At 44.9% G+C, this 21,847-nt stretch overlaps 3 protein-coding genes across 4 annotated transcripts; all 3 read left to right on the forward strand.

Annotated features, from left to right (window-relative positions):
- The first annotated feature begins 319 nt into the window (after window positions 1-319).
- Window positions 320-2,158, forward strand: LOC117903574 (transcription factor grauzone). Its single transcript, XM_034815790.1, has 4 exons — window positions 320-529; window positions 596-1,215; window positions 1,268-1,465; window positions 1,526-2,158. The coding sequence occupies exons 1-4, from the start codon at window positions 404-406 to the stop codon at window positions 2,127-2,129; spliced, it is 1,548 nt and encodes a 515-aa protein (XP_034671681.1). The 5' UTR covers window positions 320-403; the 3' UTR covers window positions 2,130-2,158.
- A 3,316-nt stretch (window positions 2,159-5,474) lies between these two features.
- On the forward strand, window positions 5,475-9,790 carry LOC117903575 (E3 ubiquitin-protein ligase ariadne-1). 2 transcript variants are annotated; one of them, XM_034815791.1, is made up of 8 exons: window positions 5,475-5,700; window positions 5,824-6,044; window positions 6,753-6,905; window positions 6,975-7,034; window positions 7,630-8,279; window positions 8,347-8,470; window positions 8,533-8,759; window positions 8,839-9,790. In XM_034815791.1, the coding sequence occupies exons 2-8, from the start codon at window positions 5,826-5,828 to the stop codon at window positions 8,918-8,920; spliced, it is 1,515 nt and encodes a 504-aa protein (XP_034671682.1). In that variant the 5' UTR covers window positions 5,475-5,700; window positions 5,824-5,825; the 3' UTR covers window positions 8,921-9,790. The 2 variants fall into 2 exon arrangements, with proteins under 2 accessions (XP_034671682.1, XP_034671684.1); XM_034815793.1 differs by having other exon boundaries at window positions 5,476-5,700; window positions 6,978-7,034.
- Window positions 9,791-11,546: 1,756 nt separating this feature from the next.
- On the forward strand, window positions 11,547-20,670 carry LOC117903569 (phosphatidylinositol 4-kinase alpha). The gene is made up of 10 exons (XM_034815776.1): window positions 11,547-11,858; window positions 12,107-12,320; window positions 12,409-13,512; window positions 14,479-14,538; window positions 14,818-15,334; window positions 15,401-16,366; window positions 16,427-19,130; window positions 19,206-19,394; window positions 19,465-19,711; window positions 19,781-20,670. Exons 1-10 carry the CDS (start codon window positions 11,763-11,765, stop codon window positions 20,164-20,166), a joined length of 6,483 nt encoding a protein of 2,160 aa, XP_034671667.1. The 5' UTR covers window positions 11,547-11,762; the 3' UTR covers window positions 20,167-20,670.
- The last annotated feature ends 1,177 nt before the right edge of the window (window positions 20,671-21,847 follow it).

The raw sequence follows: 21,847 nt of genomic DNA on the forward strand, positions 1-21,847 counted from the left end.
TACAAATTTGTATTAGAATTTTTCATTTGATAGTCAGGGAAATTTTCTCCTGTGGAAAAATATACTTTCAAAATATACTGTAAATATTCCGTAGTCTTAAATAATATTCTTCGATTTTGATGTTCTATTTGAAATTAGTAGCTAGTTAGACGTCTCCGCGCTAAAACTATAATATTATCCGATTTATCAATCAATTCTCCACAAGATTGGCTAGTTGTCGAGACTTCCTTTTATGGTATTCTTTACAAAATAGGGTTCAAACTGAAAAGGTCAACAACAAATAAAATCATAAAACGTAAGTGGTTGCCATTTCTTCAAGCGGTCCGGCAACGCCGCACACATCGCGTAAACATTGCCTTGCCTTGCACTTAATTTAATTAAATTGTTACTTCACATTTATGAAATGATATGCCGACTCTGTCTCGAGGATGCCCAGCACAGTGTACCCATATTTGATGGCGACGACAGCCCCATGCAGCCATCGCTGTCCAACCTGGCTGAATTGATAGAGAAACACCTGCAATTGGTTGTGAGTATAAAAATTGACTTTGAGACCAGACACGATTGTGACCATTTTTGATTGTACGTCCATTAGCTGATGCCCAACGATGCTGTGTCCAAGTGCCTGTGCACCAAGTGTTGGCAGCAGCTGGCCGACTTTGAACAATTCTGCGCCATGGTGATGAAGAAGCAGCTGGGGCTGCCGCCGCTGAAGCAGGAGCCGTTCTCGGATGACGACGAGGACACCAAGGCACAGATATTGTGCGAGCCAGAGATAGATGTGAGCCCAGCGGCCGATACAAACGAATACAATGAGATCGACATAGAGACGAAGCCACTGCCTAGCTGTGGCAGGACGACGACCAGGCGCCGGGTTCGCCTTCCGTCGCCCATACGCCGCAGCATGCGTCCACGCCCCGCCCAGAAGGCCAAGCCATTGAAGGCGAAACCGAAGCGTCAGCTTGAGTCGGAGCTGGGCATTGGTGGCAGCAACAGTGGCGAAATGGATGGCTACATAGCGGCACACGGGCGCCTGGAGTGCTGTCAGTGCGGCGGCGGCGACGATTCGCAATTCCACAACTTTGCGGAGCTCAAGCGTCACTATCGGAATGAGCATCAGACGGCCGGATATGTGATGTGCTGTCAGAGGCGCTACAAGAAGCGCGCGCTCTATGTGGACCATCTGCGAATGCACAACGATCCGGACTACTTTAGGTGGGTATGAGACCGACACATGCTCCTCCACTCTCAGTCGAATCTCTTGCAGATGTAAGATTTGTGCAAAGCAGCTGGTAAGCAGAATCAGCTACGACGTGCACATGCTGCGGTTTCATTCCAACGAGGACGAGCTGAGCTTCGCCTGCGACAAGTGCTCGAAGAGATTTTCAAAGCAATTCCTCCTAACCATCCACGCCCGTGTCCATCAACAGGAGCGCACTGAAAAGTGCAAGCACTGCGATAGATCGTAAGTGGCCCTGGAAGCCGTTTTATTCCGCTTTTCCTACTGTAGGCATTGCTCCCACAGATTCCGCACTGCTGTGGACCTGCGCCTGCACATGCGGCGCACTCACGATCCCACCTTTGTGCCCTTCATCTGCGACTCTTGCGGCTCCAAGTTCAAGACGAAGCAAAATCTCTTGGTGCACAAGCGCACCGTGCACCGGGAGGGCTCACAGCTGCCAGAGGTGCAGTGTCAGGAGTGCCAGACATGGCTGAGCGACGAGAACAGCCTGCGCAAGCACATGTACATGCATCGCGATGCGGCTTCCACGCGCGAGTGGAAGTGCGGTCAGTGCGGCCTCGTGAAGGACTCACGCGCAAAGCTAGCGGCCCACATTCGGTACCATCATCCGAAGGAGTATCACAAGTGCACACACTGCGGGAAGGAGTTCAAGAGCAGTCGCGGCCTCGAGGAGCACACGGCCACGCACACCGGCCAGGATCTGTACGAGTGCGCCTTCTGTGAGCGCACCTTCAAGAATTCGGGCAACATGCACAAGCACCGGCGGCAGATGCATGCCCCCCAGGTGGCCGCACTGCAGCAGCAGAAAAAGGTGCGTCCCAGCAAGCGGAAGGAGAAGGGCTCCCTGATGCTTCTGGATGAGGGGGATAACGAAATAAACGACTGATCGATTCCAAAATAAAGTAAACTTTAAATGAACACTTTCCCCTTCCCCTGACTTGTTTTGGGGCATTGTGATATAAAGACTGAAGATTCTACTTTGACGACAGATGGAAGATTTGTTGCATCTGTAGGACTCTAGAAAGGCAAACCACATTGCAATTGCATAAATATGTAGTTCATATATGTATAGCAAAAGTGTAGTTACATATAAATAACCAAATGATTATGGGTACTTCAAATAAGCAAATCTTGTAGAAATCTGGTTTATTTATCGGTTAAAATTATTGATCAGTGCTGAGCGTTCTAATTGGCTGGTAATCCTTAGGCGAATATCAAAGTCTGGAAATATCAAAGCAGATGGCAGCGCTGCTGTTTCTTTTTCATATTTTCCCAGCAGTGTTGGGTAAGCGTTCAATTCGCTGATAAAGTTCGCTGGTTCTTTTTCGTTCATTCTTCATTTTTGTTCTAAGTTCTTGTTATCATTATTCGAATTGTTTATTAGAAAATCGTATTAGACATACCAGATCAAAAGATTAGCGATGAACCATAAATAGAGATGAGATTAACTTACTTACTTCGTAGACATAGTGACTAGTTCATTTTTGGTTCGCTAGTTCATGAGCAACCAAGCCATAATACAACACTATTTGCCATAAAAAATCATTCGTTTCCAAAGTAAGTTCGACATAAGTGATCTTCTCCCATTTTTCCTCTAAAATAATTAAATGAAACTGGTTATCTATTCCTAAATAACTGAAAAATGATGCTAGAAAATAATTGGATACTTTAAAACACGACAAAGCAAGCGAAAATTGAAAAATTATTTTATAAAAACACCGAAGTTCTTTTTTTCCTAGTCTACTAAAAAAAGAAAACGTAATCCGTCACCATTATTAGGTGTAAAACAGTGTGAAAATACTTCAATTTTATTTTGCGTGTTTAGAGCGCGCAGTGAAACCCTAAGGACAGAGTGGGGGGGCGTTCGATTAGGCCTAACCAAATGGTACAGTAATGGTACAGTTGGCATTGAAAGGTTACTCAACGCATACATGCTCGGCTCGCGAACACACGCGCACAAAATGGTGGTGGTGACCTATTAATAATTTTTCTTCTCATTTCTTTCACGTTTTGCCCTCAATCTTAAACCAGCTGCAAGTGAGTGGCAGGCTTACTGCCGAGATCCTCTACCCCTAGACTAGAGTATTACTTTCAGACACGTTGCCAGTTACTAATCTATGCTTTTTACTCCGTTTTTTTTATATTTCAGAGTGTTTCAGATGGCCATCAATGGGATAAAAGTAAATGGACAGTGTGGTTTATAATACATATAGCTTTAGAGAACGGTTCGACAGACAATGGTTATAATTAATTTGTTTTTGCGTACTGAAATGTTCGAACCGTTTTCCAAAGCGAAACAAAAATGAAACAAGAAACATAAATGAAACGTGGGCGCAAAGATGAATTAAAAAATAATGTTTCTTAATGAAAAAAAAGTTGTTCTGAGTTTCAATCAATTTAGTTATTGTTTGTCTCTCGGAAATATGAATGGTTTTTCACGATTTGACTCGTCTGTCTTTCCGTTCAACATGAAAAAGAGTGAAATGATAAGAGAAAAAAAGCCTGAGACGCAACGTTTTACAAGCCGAAAATTAAAAATAAAAAATATAATGAAACAGAACAAAAGTCAAAATGGCATGTAAAATGTTGCAAAAAAAAAGAATTGCAATGGTAACGTTCTACGAGCCTTAAACAATCCCAAAACAAAAAGATATTTGATTAATTTCGTATGACTCATGAAAGTAGCACGAAATTTGTTGATTATCGCAGATTTATTTAGAGTAAGAAGGGCTTATGTAGGCGATCTCTTTCAATTTGGTGTGTACACCATTTAGAAGGAGATGGAAGATGTTCGAAATGGATCAAAACGAGCTCGTGTATGGCAATGAACGAGACGACTGTAGTGACGTTGCAACATAATGAAATGTTTCCGATTACTCAACTATACCTTAATCAATACCTAATCAATCAATGCAAACATGCTAATAAACAAGTTTACAATTTAAGCTACAAATCAATTGTTCTCATTTTAATTCAAATTGGGACACCATTTTGTTGGCGCAAGGATTTTTCAAACATTTTTTGGGCAACAAACGGCATTGTGCAGCACCTATCAGCAAAACCTATCTAGTTTTCAGTGTGACCATTTCTGACGACATGTATGAAAACAAGTTAATTTCAATTAAATTAGCTGCATTTTGTGTCACATCACTAGAAAGTTGCAAGTCAATACTATCGACTTGGAACCGAAACAATCGATGGACGAATAATTTTTCAACTATCGATAGTGCAATCGATGTTTTTCCCAACCCTAACACACAGTGTTTTTCTTAAATGAATGTTTCAAAATGCTCGTGTATTTAAATCGATTTATAAAATTGAAAGTTTAGGATAGTCACATTAGGCGGCAGCAATGTTCTTAACGACTTTTTTCGGGCAGGACATAACTCCAACATTCGTTTAGATCATTTTAAAGTAGCAAGTGCGTAAAAAGTCAACAATAAGTCATCGTAAGCTCTCTGTCTATATGCGTACGTGTGTGTGTGTGTGCGTGGTGTGTGTCCGCGTATATGCTAAATATGCATACATAAGCGTGTACGTGTGTGTCGTGTGCTAGTGCAAGTGTGTGCTCTTTGCCTTGAAAAAATCATACCATCTGTGTGCAAAACAATTTGTGTATCATATACATACAAACATATGTACATATGGGGCATCAAGTCACAACAAAAACAAAGCATGTTAATCTAGTGTTGGGTCGTTCTCTTTTGTTCATAATCGAAATAAGATTCCTCGATATTATAGTTGGGACTATTATTACTAGCTAGCTAGGGCCCTCAGTTTCTTTATTCTATCCGATAAATGAATCAATTGCCTGCAAGATTGGCTGGTTTGAAGTGTTTCCTTCTATTGGATTGGTTTTAAAATAAAGTTTAAACAAAGAGGGTCAACAAAGATTTCAACAAAATTTAATTCTACATGAATTACATCTACATCTACAGATGTAATTATCAACAGAGCCACCAGACGAAGACATTGTTCAAGAAAAACAGCTTATAATGCCCATAACGCGTTTTAAAAAATACTAGAAAATTATACAAATTTCGCTTAGTTGCAAGGTGTGTGACCTAGAGAGGGAACAGAATCGAATAAGAATAAATTAATAATAAAAAGAAAGCCATTATTACGAGAACTGGACGATAAAAGTGCAATATTAGTCAAACGTGTAACCAGAAAAACATCTTATTTAATGTGACCACAGCATGCGTTGACATATTTTGTCATATATAGATATATGTGTTATATACATACGTATATAAAGAGAGCAGCAAGGCAAAAGAAACAACTGCACTGCACACACACTCAAACCTGGCAAAATTGTAGTCTTTAAGTGCAACTAGTGTAACAATTTTGGAATAAGCAGAAGAAATACTGCAATAAGAAGCCAGAAACGACAACCACAACCACCCCCCATCCGAAACGGAACGGGGCAGAAAGTGCGTAGAATAAATAATCAAAAGGTAAACAAAACCAGAAAGTGAAACAAAAGTAAATTTAAAATTAAAAAGAACAATATCGTATTATATTAACAACAAAACGTTACTAAAAAAGAAAAAAAACCATACATACATCAAATACAGCAGCCATGGACTCGGATAACGACAACGATTTCTGTGACAATGTCGACTCGGGCAATGTCTCGTCGGGCGACGATGGTGATGATGATTTCGGCATGGAGGTGGATATGCCCAGCTCCGCAGAGCGTCAAATGGATCCCGATGACTACCAGTACAAGGTGCTAACCACAGACGAGATTGTGCAACATCAGAGGGAGATAATCGATGATGTTAATCTGCTGCTTAAGGTGAGGCGAGGCGACGACATTTGCAGATGATGACCGTCCATGCTGTGCATGTGCATTTTTGTTTGTGTGTGTGTGATTGCATTTCTGAATCTGTATGAGTGTGTGTGTGTGTGTGTGTGTGTGTGTGTGTGTGTGTGTGTGTGTGTGTGTGTGTGATTCCCCAAACCCCCACCCTTTGCTCCCTTTGCTGCAGATCACGCTGCATAGAAATTGAAGGTCAATCTTGCTCTTTGGTCCGAGGGAGTGCACCATTTCGTCGTGTCTCATACCCAAGACACAAGGTTGGACGATTGTCATAAGTTTGCTATGCAATTCAGTTTTCACCTGCATTTGCAGATGTTTTTTTTTTATTGTTATCTGGTTTGGAAATCAATCCATGTTGCACTCCAGCTACAATCCTTCTCCCGCTGTACGTGGAACAGCTGCAAAATTCATTTGGCAACCCCATTCTGCGCCACAACCCTTTGGCTTTGCATTGCTTTGACGATCGTCAGCTGATGGCTGATGGCGTCGTCTGAATATATTGAATTTTGGCATTGATTTCGATGGCAATTTGGGATGAGCCCAACCATCAACTTCATCATTATCATCAGCTGATTCTGTTGCTGTTGCTGTTGCTATTGCCATTGCCCAACCACTCGCACCCGTATATCCGTTGCTTTGTCTTGTTCTTTGTCTGATTTTGTATTTTTTTGCTTTATGGTATAGCTACCCACGACAAAGACACGAATTCTGCTGAATCACTTCAAGTGGGATAGGGAAAAGTTATTGGAGAAATACTTCGATGATAATCCCGAGGAGTTCTTCAAATGCGCACATGTCATAAATCCCAATAAGGCCACCGAAGCAGTCCGCCAAAAGGTGAGTTCTTCTTACACGTAACTCCAATCCAATTATTTGTATCTAATTCCTTTCGTGTGTTCCTTTTTGCAGACGACTCGAAGCCAGTGCGAGGAGTGCGAAATATGCTTCTCATTGCTGCCGCCAGACGTAAGTTCACCGACAGCTAAGGAATATTTAGGAGTGCCAATAGGAGGGTGTCCTAGCCCTTTCGTGTTAGATGTTGAGATACTAGATATTAGCGTACAAAGTGGACGTTTAAACACTGATTGGAATTGTTTTTATATTCCATCAATGTTAGCCAGATAAACAATTCCTGTGACCAACTTCTCTGCCGTTCTCCTTAGAAAACGCTCATAAAATGATGAAAATAAAAATGGAATTAGAGGGTTTCGATTTGTAAGACATTTCTCTGTGCTTTCCGTTATGTAAAGACGATGCAGACTATTATTTGAGCATTCTATGTGGCATGGCAGCAGATATTTGCACGAGTCAGGCTGGTGGAGGAGTTTCATAAATTAGCCTATAAATATTATAATTAAACGTAATCTTTAAATGTTAATATTTTAATCAAATCAATCGAAATGGAAGGCAGTTTGATAGCTTATCAAGCTGAAGATAGGCCAGAGCCAGAGCAGGCAGACGAGAATTGAATCAAACAGGAAATGAAACCCCCCACAAAGACCAAATCTCTAACTTACATCTCTCTCTCTCTCTCTCTCTATCTCTCTGTTTCGACATGCAGTCCATGACCGGATTGGAGTGCGGACATCGTTTCTGCTTGATATGCTGGCGCGAGTATCTGACAACGAAGATCATGACGGAGGGTCTGGGCCAGACCATATCGTGCGCGGCGCACGGCTGTGATATCCTAGTGGACGATGTGACCGTTACCAAATTGGTGCTCGATGCACGGGTGAAAGTCAAATACCAGCAGCTGATCACCAACAGCTTTGTGGAGTGCAATCAGCTGCTGAGATGGTGTCCGTCCGTTGACTGCACATACGCGGTAAAGGTGCCGTATGCGGAGCCACGTCGCGTCCATTGCAAGTGCGGCCATGTGTTCTGCTTCGCCTGTGGCGAGAACTGGCACGATCCGGTCAAGTGCCGCTGGCTCAAGAAGTGGATCAAGAAGTGTGACGATGACTCGGAGACGTCCAACTGGATTGCGGCCAATACCAAAGAGTGTCCCAAGTGTAGTGTAACCATCGAGAAGGATGGCGGCTGCAATCACATGGTCTGCAAGAATCAGAATTGCAAATACGAATTCTGTTGGGTGTGTCTCGGCTCATGGGAGCCGCATGGCTCCTCCTGGTACAACTGCAATCGCTATGACGAGGACGAGGCCAAAACGGCACGCGATGCCCAGGAGAAGCTGCGCTCATCACTGGCAAGGTGCGTTCGTCATCGTCATCGTCATCTTCATGCCCTTATGTGGCTTTCAATGGTCTTTTTCTTACAGGTATCTACATTACTATAATCGCTACATGAATCACATGCAGTCAATGAAATTTGAAAACAAATTGTATGCCTCTGTGAAGCAAAAGATGGAGGAAATGCAGCAGCACAACATGTCCTGGATAGAGGTGTGTATTGCTCATCCGAGTGCTTGTTGGTTAAATGAATATTTTTGCTACTTTGTATGCAGGTTCAATTTCTGAAAAAGGCTGTCGACATACTTTGCCAGTGTCGCCAGACACTCATGTACACGTACGTGTTTGCGTATTACTTGAAAAAGAACAATCAATCCATGATATTCGAGGATAATCAAAAGGATCTGGAATCGGCAACTGAAACGTTGTCCGAGTACCTGGAGCGTGATATTACATCTGAAAATTTGGCTGATATTAAACAGAAAGTGCAAGATAAATACAGGTAAGCATATAAATTGAACTCTTCAACGTTATTGGCACTTCTTTTATTTACTTTATTCCCATTCATTTTGTTGCTGCAGGTATTGTGAAAAGCGCTGCACTGTACTGCTCAATCATGTGCACGAGGGCTATGATACGGAATGGTGGGATTATACAGAATGACGAGAGTCATGGATAGATAAAGATAACTAAGCTAAGCCAGCGATGAATCGGACACGAGTGTAAAGCAAGCTGAAATATACCCCTTCCCCCCCGTCACCATATCCCCCATTTTCCTTAACCCAACTGCATGCGATATAAATTTAAACTTGCCCATCCCCATGCATCCCGCACCCATTATGAAGATTGACAATGCTTAAAACAAAAGCCAGGCAAGTGAAACGGAGTCGCAATTGAGAACAACAAAAACATTTCAGAATAATTGTTAATGCAGCAAGAGAACCATGTATATTAAATATTAATATAAAAGCAAACTGTAGCTACTGGTATGCAAGAGGAGAACGTAACACTAATATGTATGTACATATGTATGTATGCCGTAATCCTTGCAGCAGTCAAGAAATGTAATTCGATTCGAAACATTTAGAATATCTCTGCCACTCTCTCCCCGTCTCTGTCTCTGCAAGGTTATAAATCTGTCTATATGGGTGTACATATACATATTGGATATACATATGTACATACAGTATATATAGTATATATGTACAAGCAAAATCTTTACATGCATCAAATAAGAAAGAAGAAAACACAGAACACAGCCTCGAAACAGAACAGAACAGAATCCAACAATCAATCAATCAAACAAACAAACAGTCAAGCTACAGCTCACAACCACAACAATAAAAGTCACAAAACAACAACAAAGGAAAGAGAAGGAATATAATAATAGTTATAGTAAACGAATAATCAACAGTTAAAGCAAACTTATTTGATGTTAACCAGAATTTGCTAAAAACCAAGATCTTCATGTTATATCCAAGCAAAACAAGAAACCAAAATCGAAAAATATGAAAGCAAATGCAACAACAAAAACAAAAACAAAACAAAACAAACAAAAACAAACAACTTAAACTATTAAATTTCCACATTTTAATGTACACAAAACAATAGAAATCTAAAGGCAAGCGAAAATGTTATACAGGGAGAGTAAGCGAAAGTATTTATGTATGTAGCTGCAGCAGCAAACTCCCCCCCGAGAGAGGATACCTTTCTTACCCTATTTAGACCATCCAGGACCAAGGTGCAATCTTCTACTTCCCACTCCCACAAAACCCCCACCCATACCCCTGGCTTATGCAAAATTGTGTCTTAGTTTCATTTGTTCTTGTTCCCCCACGCTACGTTTAAATTTAGTTTGTTTTAACCCACCCAACCCCCACACCCCCCATTTCAAATAAACAATTGTGCATAGCATATGGAATGGAAATGTTTCATTCAATAATTCTAACATCGGTCAGCAGTGCAATAAATCAATCCAATCGGGGCCACGAGTACGAGTGGATGCAGCGGCAGCGGCAGCAGCAGCGGCAATGGATGGGATTTCAGAACAAACATTATGCCCATGGATGGGGATGATTGATACATAAGTATATTGGACCATAATAATATGTAACTAAATATGAAATATTTATTAAGTGTATAGCTAAAAGATATATACATATAAAAACACATATATTAATACATACATATATGGCGAGGTTCAATCTACTCCTGTCAATGGCCGTGAATCGCTGTACATAAAAAGCAGATTTATCCATGGTTTCCACACACAAACACACCCACACGCTTCAGGACTCCCACGCGACTGGTTCTCCCCACATTTCAGCCCTTCTCAGATATTCTACAAACAGAAGCAAAATAATTATAAACAAAAAACAATCATAGGAAAGCAAAAGCTAAAAAAACACAAAAAGCAAGTGCTAAAACACTCATTTATTGATGTAAAAAGTTTAAAGTTGTTCAAATTACAAATAAAAAGCAAAAGAAAACCCGACAAAACGGGATACAAATATATTCAAAAAACAAACAAAAAATAACAAAAAAACCAAAAACAATTGTAAAAATATGAAAAACTATTGTATGTATAATTAAAGATGAAATGTTGCAAAAATTAGTGAAAATAAAAATTCAAAAAAATACATTTGATCTCTCATCTGTTTATGGCTTGAATTAGCTGGTAAGGCGTAAGGCGTATAAGGCACTGAACTGAACCCTTGCACCCGACTGCAGCAAGTCAAGTTACCACTTTTCGAATATTACAAATTGAAAAAATAAGGATTTCATATGTAGCAGCATTGAGTATACTAGGGTATACAAGCGTCTATACTCATAGTTGAAATCCAGTTGGTAAGCAACAATTTTATGTTTTGATCTTTTCAGTTGGAAACTTATTTTGTAAGCAATCCAATGAAAGGGAGGTTAGTTAATCAATCCATTTAAATTGTTCGTTCAGTAAGGAGAGTCCTAGCTTGATGGTAATATTAAAATGAATACCATAGTTCAAGAATATGATTTGAGATCATGGGCAGACAACGATTAGCCTCTTGTTTACAAGTGGGTATTTAAATACAGAAATAAATTAAGGAGTTTTAGCGCAGTTCAGGTGAAAGATATCCCACAAGAATCCTCGAGATGACTTAAATTTACAATCATTATTATTTTCTGCGGGGTAAAGTGGGTTAAGTTCGTTTTTTTCCTCGGTATATTTACTGTATATTTTGAAAATGAGAAGGTATGTTTTGGTATATCTCTGTGGGTCAGGCGGTGCGGTAAATCAATCTGCTCATAACGACGGTCACACTGGCCGACAACAAAACTTTACACCAAAATACAAAATTTAATTATAAAATCCGAATTACGACGATGACGAACGCCTAGATAGTATATTTAAGCCACTAAATAATCCATTGGGCGGTTGCTAAACGAAAACGAACGTGCCACGCCCCTTAGAGAGAAGGGAAACAGCCGTAAAAGCATCAAAGAGGAGGAGAAACCTGGAGCAGAGATGACGATGACCGCCTCGGACAAGTACACGTACCAGCGGGCAGTCCTATGCCTGGCTCGAGTGCTGGCTGGGATCCAGCCTACGCCATGGGAGAAGGTTAGTGGGCGATACGGCACCCCCTCCAATCACCCCATTCCCATGGTATTCGCTTGAAAAGTCGATTTTTGTCCATCTTTTTGCGCTGACCTTGAAGCGCGACCAAAACAGACATGCGTGTGTGTGAGTGTGTGTGGAGGGGGGTTGGTGGGGGTGGGGTGCCATTATCGACAGCTTGACGGAAGCAGAGAGAAGGAAGGAGAGAAACTAAAACTGACCTTTGTCTATGGACATGGATTACCCCACAGGTGCAGACATTATTTCGCTATTGCCCGCAGGAGAATGCCGCGGGCGTCTTTTGCCTGGACACCAGAGCCCAGGATGCGGTCATTGCGCTGGGCATATACTTTCTGGAGAGCGGCTGCCAGCACGAATCACAGATAGTGCCCTATCTGCTGCGGCTGGCCAAGTGCCTGCCGAAGGCAGTCTGGATCGATGATGCCAGGAGCAGCAAGATTGAACGTAAGGTTTAGCTTAGCCCGAGAGAGAGAGAGAGAGAGAGACTGAGAGAGCGAGGACTAATGCCCATTGGCGTTTCGTTTTGTAACAGGTGTGCGCATCCCGTCGGCCGAAAAGTTCAGCTTCTGCCTGAACACTTTGCTGTCGGACATTGCCGCCAAGTGCCCGGATTCGCGCGAGGAGATCATACTCAATCAGGTGGAGACGCTGGGCGCCCTGGCCAACATTGTCAAGTCGAGCAGGGACAGCAGCTCGGCCCCGCCACCGATAGTGCTGTGCAAGGCGACGGTGCCGCTGCTGTTTGGACTGGCACGCTCCATGGGTCGCTATGCGAGCAATGATCCACCGCTGCTGTGTCGCATCTTTCCGCCGGAGCTGCTGCCCATTCAGCGGGTGGGCGGACGTGATGGCACCGCCAGCAGCAGCGCCAGCGGCACCTGTGGCGGCTCCTTCAGCAGCAGCGAGCGGCTGGCTGCCACTGCCAATCATCAGTTTCGACCGATCATACCCCGCTCCATGTCCGGCAGCCTGGCCGCCCACCAGCACCACCATCAGCAGTACGACGATAACCGGCAGCGACACCTGGGCTATGGCTTCTACACAAACGCCAGCAATGCAGGCAACAGCAAGCAGAAGCCATCGCTGAACAGCTACTGCTCGGTGCCGTACGATCCGCGGACGCACTTCTTCACGCGCTACGGCTCCAGCTTCAACCAGTTCCCCAATATGCGGGTCTGTGAATCGCCCACAAAGGGCGGTCCACGGCCACTGTACCGAGTGCCGCCGTTCCCCATCCAGCATCTGCAGACGATATTCGCGGTGTCCAAGAAGCTGCTGACCAAGGACACGCTGGAGCATCTGGACGAGCAGGCCAGCGATATATTCTCGCTGCACCAGATCAAGGGCTACTGCTACAAGAGCTTCTCGGAGACACTCAATCTGGTGCTGGTCACGCTGCTGCGCGAACTGTTGCAGCATCAGGTGGATCTGCCCACGCCCTTCACCAAGGATGTCCAGGAGTTTGTCAAGCGGCTCTTCCTCAATGGCCAGACCGAGCTGCAGAACAAGCAGCAGGACCAGGAGCGCGAGCGACGCGAGGAGAACGGCATCACCGTCGTCAACAAATACAAAGTCAATGTCATGGCCAATGCCGCCTGTGTGGATCTACTGGTTTGGGCCATACGCGATGAGACGGGTAAGCAATTAGACATTCGTCGTCTGGCTCCAGCTGCAGCTACAGCTACAGCTATGGCTATGGCTATGGCGGCCTATGCAGCTCTTTTATGCCCATTTCAGATTTGAATAGACCAAAGAGAGAGCACAAGAGAAGAGCTGAAGCGAGAGAAAGTAAAAGAATTGTGATTCAACTGGGAGAGTTGGCATCTGCATGGAATGGTTGCCATTTACTAATGTGTCAGAGATGCAATTAGAATGTTTTGAGCTCGAAAACTACTTCTTGTTAAAAAAAAGAACGCAGAAGTTTGAATCTAATTTAAATTCTATTCGTTTTTGATAGCAACACAACTTTAGGCACATCATCTGCCAGCAAACTGGAAACAACATTCACATATCAGTTGTGTATTGTTAAAGCTGAGTTGTGCCCTGCTGCTGGCACTCTGAGCTGTCTGCGTAAAGCCTTTTGTTCGAAGCCACTTTGAACTCCTAATTGAACTTCCGCATTCAGCAGTATTTTCTCCTAAAAATTGCAGTGGGTAAACTCTTCAGACAGCAATTAAGTAACTAAACAGTGGACGGATGATAGTTTTTTGTGTTATCCTTGAATCGAGAGCTTGCTGAGCGCATAAATGGCTGCATAGATGGAGAAAGAGTTTGTGCTTTGAGGAAACAATTAGCTGTGAATTATCATGCACACGACATGCATTGTTTATGAATTGTCTAAGAATCGCTTAGCAATGTGGGGGTGCAAAAAGTGAACTTAGAAAAGATTTTGTTCCTTACTTCTCGCTTTCTCTCTCTCTGTCTGTCTCTCTCTCTCTTTCTTTTCATTTTGGTTTTTGTTTTCGTTGATTTTTTTTCGATTTGTTTTAATTTAATTTTTGGTTTTGGTTTTGGTGGTTGCCCCACACCGGGAGAACCTTTGCAAAAACACCAACAAAAAAACAACTCGTACGTTTTTTGTTTAAATTTGTTTTTTCTTTAGTTGATGTCGACTATACGGTGCCATCCCTGCAGAATGGCTTGCAATTTTTATTGAAAAAAGGTCAAGGAGCAGAAATGCAAACTGTTTTTGTTGTTGTTTTCAATTTTTGTTAATTATTTATTGTTCGAGTTGAGATTACCCTTTTTGATCTATATTTATTTTTGCTGTTGGTTTCTTTGCTGTTCATTTTTTGTTACTTGCCGCCGCCTGGCCCTGGCCCTGGCCCTGCATGCCCTGCCCTGCCCTGCCCCGAGTCCTCACTCCCCTTGAGTTTCTTTTGGCTTTTGTAGCATTCGAAATTTGATGACTAATATTTGATTTTGCTCTTTAATCACTCAGAGGCGGATAAACTGTGTGGACGGCTGTCGCAGAAGCTGAATTTGGTGCTCAGCCACAAGATCGTCATGGATCACATGCCCCTGCTGATGGTCTGCCTGGAGGGATTGGGCAAATTGGCGCAGAAATTTCCGAATATCGCCGGCACATCGATATCGTATTTGCGTGACTTCCTGGTCGATCCCAGTCCCATACTGGGCAAGCTGCACGCGCATGCCATGCAAACGCTGGCGCTGCAAAAGAAGGAAAAGGAACTGACACCCTTCAAGATTGTGGTGCAGCATTCGGACTCGCGTGCCGTGGTGGACATCCTAAATGATAACCAGAAGCACGCGGCGGTGGCTGGTGGCCCGGGCGCTGCTGGCCGCAGCGGTCATGTGGCCTTCGAGGCGCTACGCGACGCAGCCATTGAGAATCTATCGATTGCCCTGCGTGCAGCGCATACGCTGGATCAATTCTGTGTGCCCGCATTGGTGGCGAATGTGTCCAATCGGCTGTTCACCGCCGAGAAGCATGAGAGGTACGTCAGTGAAGCTAAGCACCAAGTCCCCTCCCCCGTCTAACGTTTACTCTTTCCCTTTTGCAGCGAATCCAATTTGGTTAGCTTGAACATCATTGTCATGCTGGGCCACGTGGCTGTTGCCCTGAAGGACACCTCAAAGACAACACAGAACATTCTGCAGTTCTTTATACAGCGCTTCTGCAAGGTGCCGTCGGAGCAGAATGCATTGATTGTGGATCAACTGGGCTGCATGATCATCTCGCAGTGCGAGACGCATGTCTTCGATGAGATCATGAAGATGTTCTCGCGCGTGACTGTGCAGTCGGCATCGTTGGCGTACACCTCTGATCCGGAGCATCGCAAGCAGTTCCATCATGTGTCGGATGCGGTGGTGAATGCATTGGGAAATATTGCGGCCAACATACAGGGCGATGCTGAGATGCTGGAGCTGCTGGGCAAGCTGCTGGAGCTGTTTGTGCAAATTGGCTTGGATGGTGAGCGCAGCTACGACAATACGCCGGGTGCCCAGAAGGCTAGCTCACGTGCTGGTAATCTGGGCATGCTGATACCGGTGATTGCGGTACTGGTGCGCCGCCTGCCACCAATCAAGAATCCACGCCAGCGCCTGCACAAGCTCTTCAAGGACTTTTGGGCCTACTGTGTCGTCATGGGCTTCACCAATGCCCGCCTCTGGCCCGCCGATTGGTATCAGGGTGTGCAGCAAATAGCCGCCAAATCGCCGCTGCTCATCTCACAGACGGCCCACAAATCGGACATGCGTGAGCTCAACTACACGCTGGCCATCAAGAGCGATTCGGTGAACGAGCTGCGCAGCCAAATCCTCATGCTGCTCGAGCACTCCTCGGACAATGTGGCAACGGCCATCAATAAGCTCACATTTGCCCAATGCACCTACCTGCTGAGCGTCTACTGGCTGGAGATGTTGCGCGTCGAGAATGCCGATGAGCCGAGTCTCGAGCCCATCATGAGCTACCTCTGCGACACGGCACTCCAGCGGGACAAAACGGGCATCTGGCAGTGCGTTAAATGGTAACGACAAGTCTCTCAATTCTGCTGCTCATCCTAATGATTTCTTGGTCTCTTTTGCAGCGTGGCCGATCAGGTGTTTGAAAAGTTTCGCAATGTTTTGTACGCACACGATGAGATCCGCGAGAAGGTGCTGGAATCGCAGGCCACGCTGCTGCTTGTCTACTTTAATCACATTCACAAGCAAATCCAACTTGTGGCCGATCAGTATCTGTCGCAGTTGGTCGATCGTTTCCCCCACTTGCTGTGGAATCGTCGCGTGCTCTGGTGCATGCTGGACATACTGCAACTGCTGGCCTACTCGCTGACCCTTGATCCCAATGAGGAGACGCCAACGCTGCGCGTGGTATCCACACCATATACGCTGCAGCTGATGGACTCGCTGCCGGCGCGTGAGCTGCGGCTGAAGGATTTCGCCGATCGCTGTCAGGGCATTGTCAACGAGGCCATGAAGTGGGCACCGCGCTCGACGCGCTCCCACCTGCAGGAGTATCCCAACCAGATACCCACCCCAGTGCTGGCCCATCACAGCGGCCTGGCACTGGCCATCGATTCGGTGGTCAACAGCAGCTACCTCCATCCGGGCAATGCCCTCGGCACGCTCAGCAAGCGGCCCAGCTGCGTTAACTCGGACACGCCCAGATTCGTGTCGGTCCTGTGTTTGCGTAGCAAATACGCTGGCGAAATCAGCGGCCTGCTGTCGGTGCTCAGTGAGCAGGACAAGGCCGGACTGGCCGAACGTTTGGTCAGCGATGTGTGGGAGGCGTGCCGCGACAAGAGCGACGCGCGTCATCGAGGCGCCCTGTGGCGTGCCACCGCTTACCTCATCATCTGTGCGGAGGTGGATCGCAAGCTGCTGCATGCCGTCGCCAGTTCCCAGCTGGAACTCTTCACGGAGTCGGTCATGGAGACGGCCGTCGAGTGCTGGCAGTGGGTGCTCACCGCACGGCAGGACCTAGAGCTGTGCTTCATCCAGGAGATGGTCAGTGCCTGGCAGACGACCTTTGAGAAGCGCATGGGTCTGTTTGCCCTCGAGCAGGAGGTCACCCATCCACTGGCCGCCTACGAGGGCTGCAAGCTCGTTAGCAGCCCCATTCTGATTGCACCGCATCTCATTTGGCTGCAGCTGCTCTCGGAGATGGTGGACACGGCCAAGTACTGCAATCGGGACAAAGTGGAGATGTTCTGCCTGCTGCTGCATCGCTGCCTGCCCATACTGAAGAGCAGCAGGCAGAATCGGCAGGTGGCCACCGTCGGGTGTCGCTTCAAGCTGCTGCAGTGCGGACTCTCGCTGCTGCAGGGCAACACCATACCCAAGTCGCTGGCGCGCAACATCCTGCGCGAGCGGATCTACTCGAATGCCCTCGACTACTTCTGCGGCCCGCCCACCTGCCCCATCCAGAGCAGGGACCAGCTGCTGGACGATATACTCATTCTGCTGAAGTTCTGGCAGACGATGCGCAGCGAGAAGAAGCATTTGGTTACCTCCGAGGTGGGTGACTATGACATGGCGGCCAATGCCTCGGGCAGCTCCAATCAGATGCTCGGCGTCAAGGCAAATCCGGAGACGGCATCGCTGATAAGCGGCGGCCCGGACTACTCCATGCGTTCGATGAGTGCCTCGGGGAATGTGACTGGTGGCAGCAGCGGCTGGTACAACACCATACCCCACTCGACATCGACGCTCTCGAAGCGCTCGAATCGCTCCAAGCGGCTGCAGTACCAGAAGGACTCCTACGACAAGGATTACATGAAGAAGCGCAATCTGATACTCGAGCTGTTGGCCGTCGAACTGGAGTTTCTCATCACCTGGTACAACCCCAACAGTCTGCCCGATCTGATAGTGCCGGGCGAGGAACAAATCACCGAGTGGCGCAATCGTCCGTATAAGGCGAACGTGTGGCGTGATTATGCTCGTCTTGCCTGGTGCTACAATCCCTCGTTGGCCGTCTTCCTGCCGCAACGCATCAAGAATGCGGAGATCATTGACGAGGAAGTCTCCCGCTTGGTGTGCTCCGATCCAATTGCCGTCTGTCACATACCGGAGGCCCTCAAGTATTTGTGCACAACCAAGAATCTGCTGCAGGAGAGCCCCGATCTGGTTTACATACTCTCATGGTCGCCGGTGACGCCCATTCAGGCATTGTCATACTTTTCGCGACAATATCCATCGCATCCGTTGACAGCACAATATGCGGTGAAGTCGCTCTCCTCGTTCCCCGCCGAATCGGTGCTGCCGTACATTCCTCAACTGGTGCAGGCCCTGCGACACGACACCATGGGCTATGTGGTGGAGTTCATTAAGAACATATCGAAACGTTCGCAGATCGTTGCCCATCAGCTCATCTGGAACATGCAGACGAACATGTATATGGACGAGGATCAGATGCATCGCGATCCCAATCTGTATGAGGCATTGGATATGCTTTCGCAGAATATCATTGCCTCGTTCTCGGGCGCCGCGAAGCGCTTCTATGAGCGAGAATTTGATTTCTTTGGCAAAATTACAGCCGTCTCTGGGGAGATACGATCCTTTGCCAAGGGCATGGAGCGTAAGAATGCCTGCTTGGCGGCTCTCAGTCGCATCAAGGTGCAGTCTGGCTGCTATCTACCATCGAATCCAGAGGCCATGGTGCTGGACATTGACTACAGCAGCGGCACACCCATGCAGAGTGCCGCCAAGGCGCCGTATCTAGCACGTTTTCGTGTCTATCGTTGTGGCATCACTGAACTGGAGACGCGAGCCATGGAGGTGTCCAATAATCCGGTAAGAGCGAGAGAGAGTCTCTTTCTATTTTTACTCGTTTTTATGTGACTCGTTGCTTTTGACTCGTTGCCGCAGAACTCGCAGGAGGATGCCAAAATAACGCTGGGCGTCGAGTCATGGCAGGCGGCCATCTTTAAGGTGGGCGACGATGTGCGCCAGGATATGCTGGCGCTGCAGGTGATTACCATATTCAAGAATATCTTCCAACAAGTCGGCCTCGATCTGTTCCTGTTCCCCTATCGCGTCGTGGCCACAGCACCAGGCGTAAGTATACAAAAATCGAGGATTCTGCAGGAGTTTGGGTGTCAAAATGTCTAATTGCTGGTCTCCTTAGTGCGGCGTGATTGAGTGCGTGCCGAATGCCAAGTCACGTGATCAATTGGGCAGGCAGACAGACTCGGGCCTATCCGAATACTTCCAGCATCAGTATGGCGACGAGAGCTCCAAGGAGTTTCAGGCGGCGCGTGCAAACTTTGTGAAATCGATGGCCGCTTACTCGCTGATTGGCTACCTGCTGCAGATCAAGGATCGTCACAATGGCAACATAATGATCGACAAGGATGGCCACATCATACACATCGGTGAGTGGAGAGGCAAAGGGAAGGCATACCCATGGGACTCACTGACTTTCTTGTGTGATTTTTTCTCAGATTTTGGCTTCATGTTCGAATCATCGCCTGGTGGCAATATTGGCTTTGAGCCCGACATGAAGCTTACGGATGAGATGGTTATGATAATGGGCGGCAAAATGGATTCGCCCGCCTTCAAATGGTTCTGTGAGCTATGCGTTCAGGCCTTCCTGGCGGTGCGCCCCTACCAGGATGCCATTGTGTCGCTCGTCTCGCTGATGCTCGACACGGGGTTGCCCTGCTTCCGGGGCCAGACGATCAATCTGCTGAAGCAGCGATTTGTGGCCACCAAGAATAACAAGGAGGCAGCTGCCCATATGCTCTCGGTCATACGAAACTCCTACCAGAATTTCCGCACGCGTACCTATGACATGATCCAGTACTATCAGAACCAGATACCCTATTAAATGCGGTACGTATGTGTGCTGGCTGCTGCTGTTACTTATTGTTAGCCAAAAAACAACAACAGCAAACAATGTATTATTGTATTGTATTGTATTTTTTTTCCACCCTAACCTAAATATCAATTGATGTCTTTATTCCCCCCCTTCGCCCCTCGCCTCGTACTTATTAAGGTGTTGAAAGTTTTTCGAAGAATTTACGATGCATACAGAAAATATATATGTATACCAACTATATCTTTATATATATTAAATCAGTTATAGGGCAATATGTTGTTCAATGTATCTGTTACCTACATATATACCATATACACCTTTAAAATATACATAATGTAAATTTAAATGTATTAAACAAGATATATGTACATATGTACGACATGTGTCGCCGCCAGTTGGTGGAACGAATAATTCCATTATACGAAAGATATTCAATGTATTGTATTCATATTGTATTCATATTTTAATTGATCGTGGCAGTGGCATTATTTGAAATATATACAAAAAGAGTCATTTTGTTTGTTAATGGTCGAGATTTCTGACTTATTTATACTTCCTGGATTACAACAGGCAACTCCTCTCCATAAAGATATATTTTTATTACTACCGGGGGAAAACGATGGTAACGGAAATATTGATTTACCGTTAAATATAAGATGTAAAATATTCAAAATTTTATCAAATGTGGCGCAACTTTTCGAATGTTGCCCAGAATTGCCTAAATGTTGCCAGGCAGGGTGACTATTTACGGTATATTACATACTTTTCGGTATATTTTAACTACGAAAATTAATTGAACAGTATACGGTATATCGGTATATAATGGTATATTTAATCAATTTTATCCGTCTAATAAAGTCAATTTTTAGGATATATTTAAAAATGTTGGGTATCAATTCTGTCATACGCATGTTTTTCATATTTTCATCCCAAAAATGTGTCTATTATTTTTTGGACCGTTAAATACATAAATTGTATGGGCCAGCAGCATGCGGCGAAAAGTGAGCAGCATTGTTTCCCGCATTTTGCAGATTATGGATACCGAGAATGTATCTAGATCGATATATACATATACAATAGAAAACATATTAAAATGGTTAAAAAAATGTCAGTCTAAGATAAAGTCATTGTTAATGTTTAAGAGCAGCTTGGAAAAAATATTCTTAATGTTAATAAATGAAAAAGGGGTATACAACGGAACATAACATGCCATACTGCCGGTTGACAAGCAACAAGTTGTCAAATTACGTAACATCCATGCCCACTCACATAACGTCTCATGCTTTTTAATTTTAAACTTAATTTGGAAACATTCTAATAAAAGGAAGTCATGAAAACTAGCCAGTCTTATGCAAAATCTATTCATCAATCGGATAAAAACTAGCTGGTAATATGAATCAGAATATCAAAATCGAGGAAAATTATTGAATATCTACGGTATATGGAATATGAACGCATATTACTTTTACTTTTCGAAAATTTGCATCCTGAAGGGTGATTTTGACAGCTCTCTAGTACACAAAAATTTAAATAAAACTAAACGGCTGAATATAAAATATTAAAAATACTAACAAGCGTCCTCTGTTGGGCTAACATATAAAGGACTAAAATTAAAATTTTAATTTCAAGACGACTATAATAAAAATTTTTTAATTTAAAAGGCCACACAAAGGCGCTAAGATTTTCCTCT

The sequence above is a fragment of the Drosophila subobscura genome, chromosome A (genome assembly GCF_008121235.1).
Source record: "Drosophila subobscura isolate 14011-0131.10 chromosome A, UCBerk_Dsub_1.0, whole genome shotgun sequence".
NCBI lineage: Eukaryota > Metazoa > Arthropoda > Insecta > Diptera > Drosophilidae > Drosophila > Drosophila subobscura.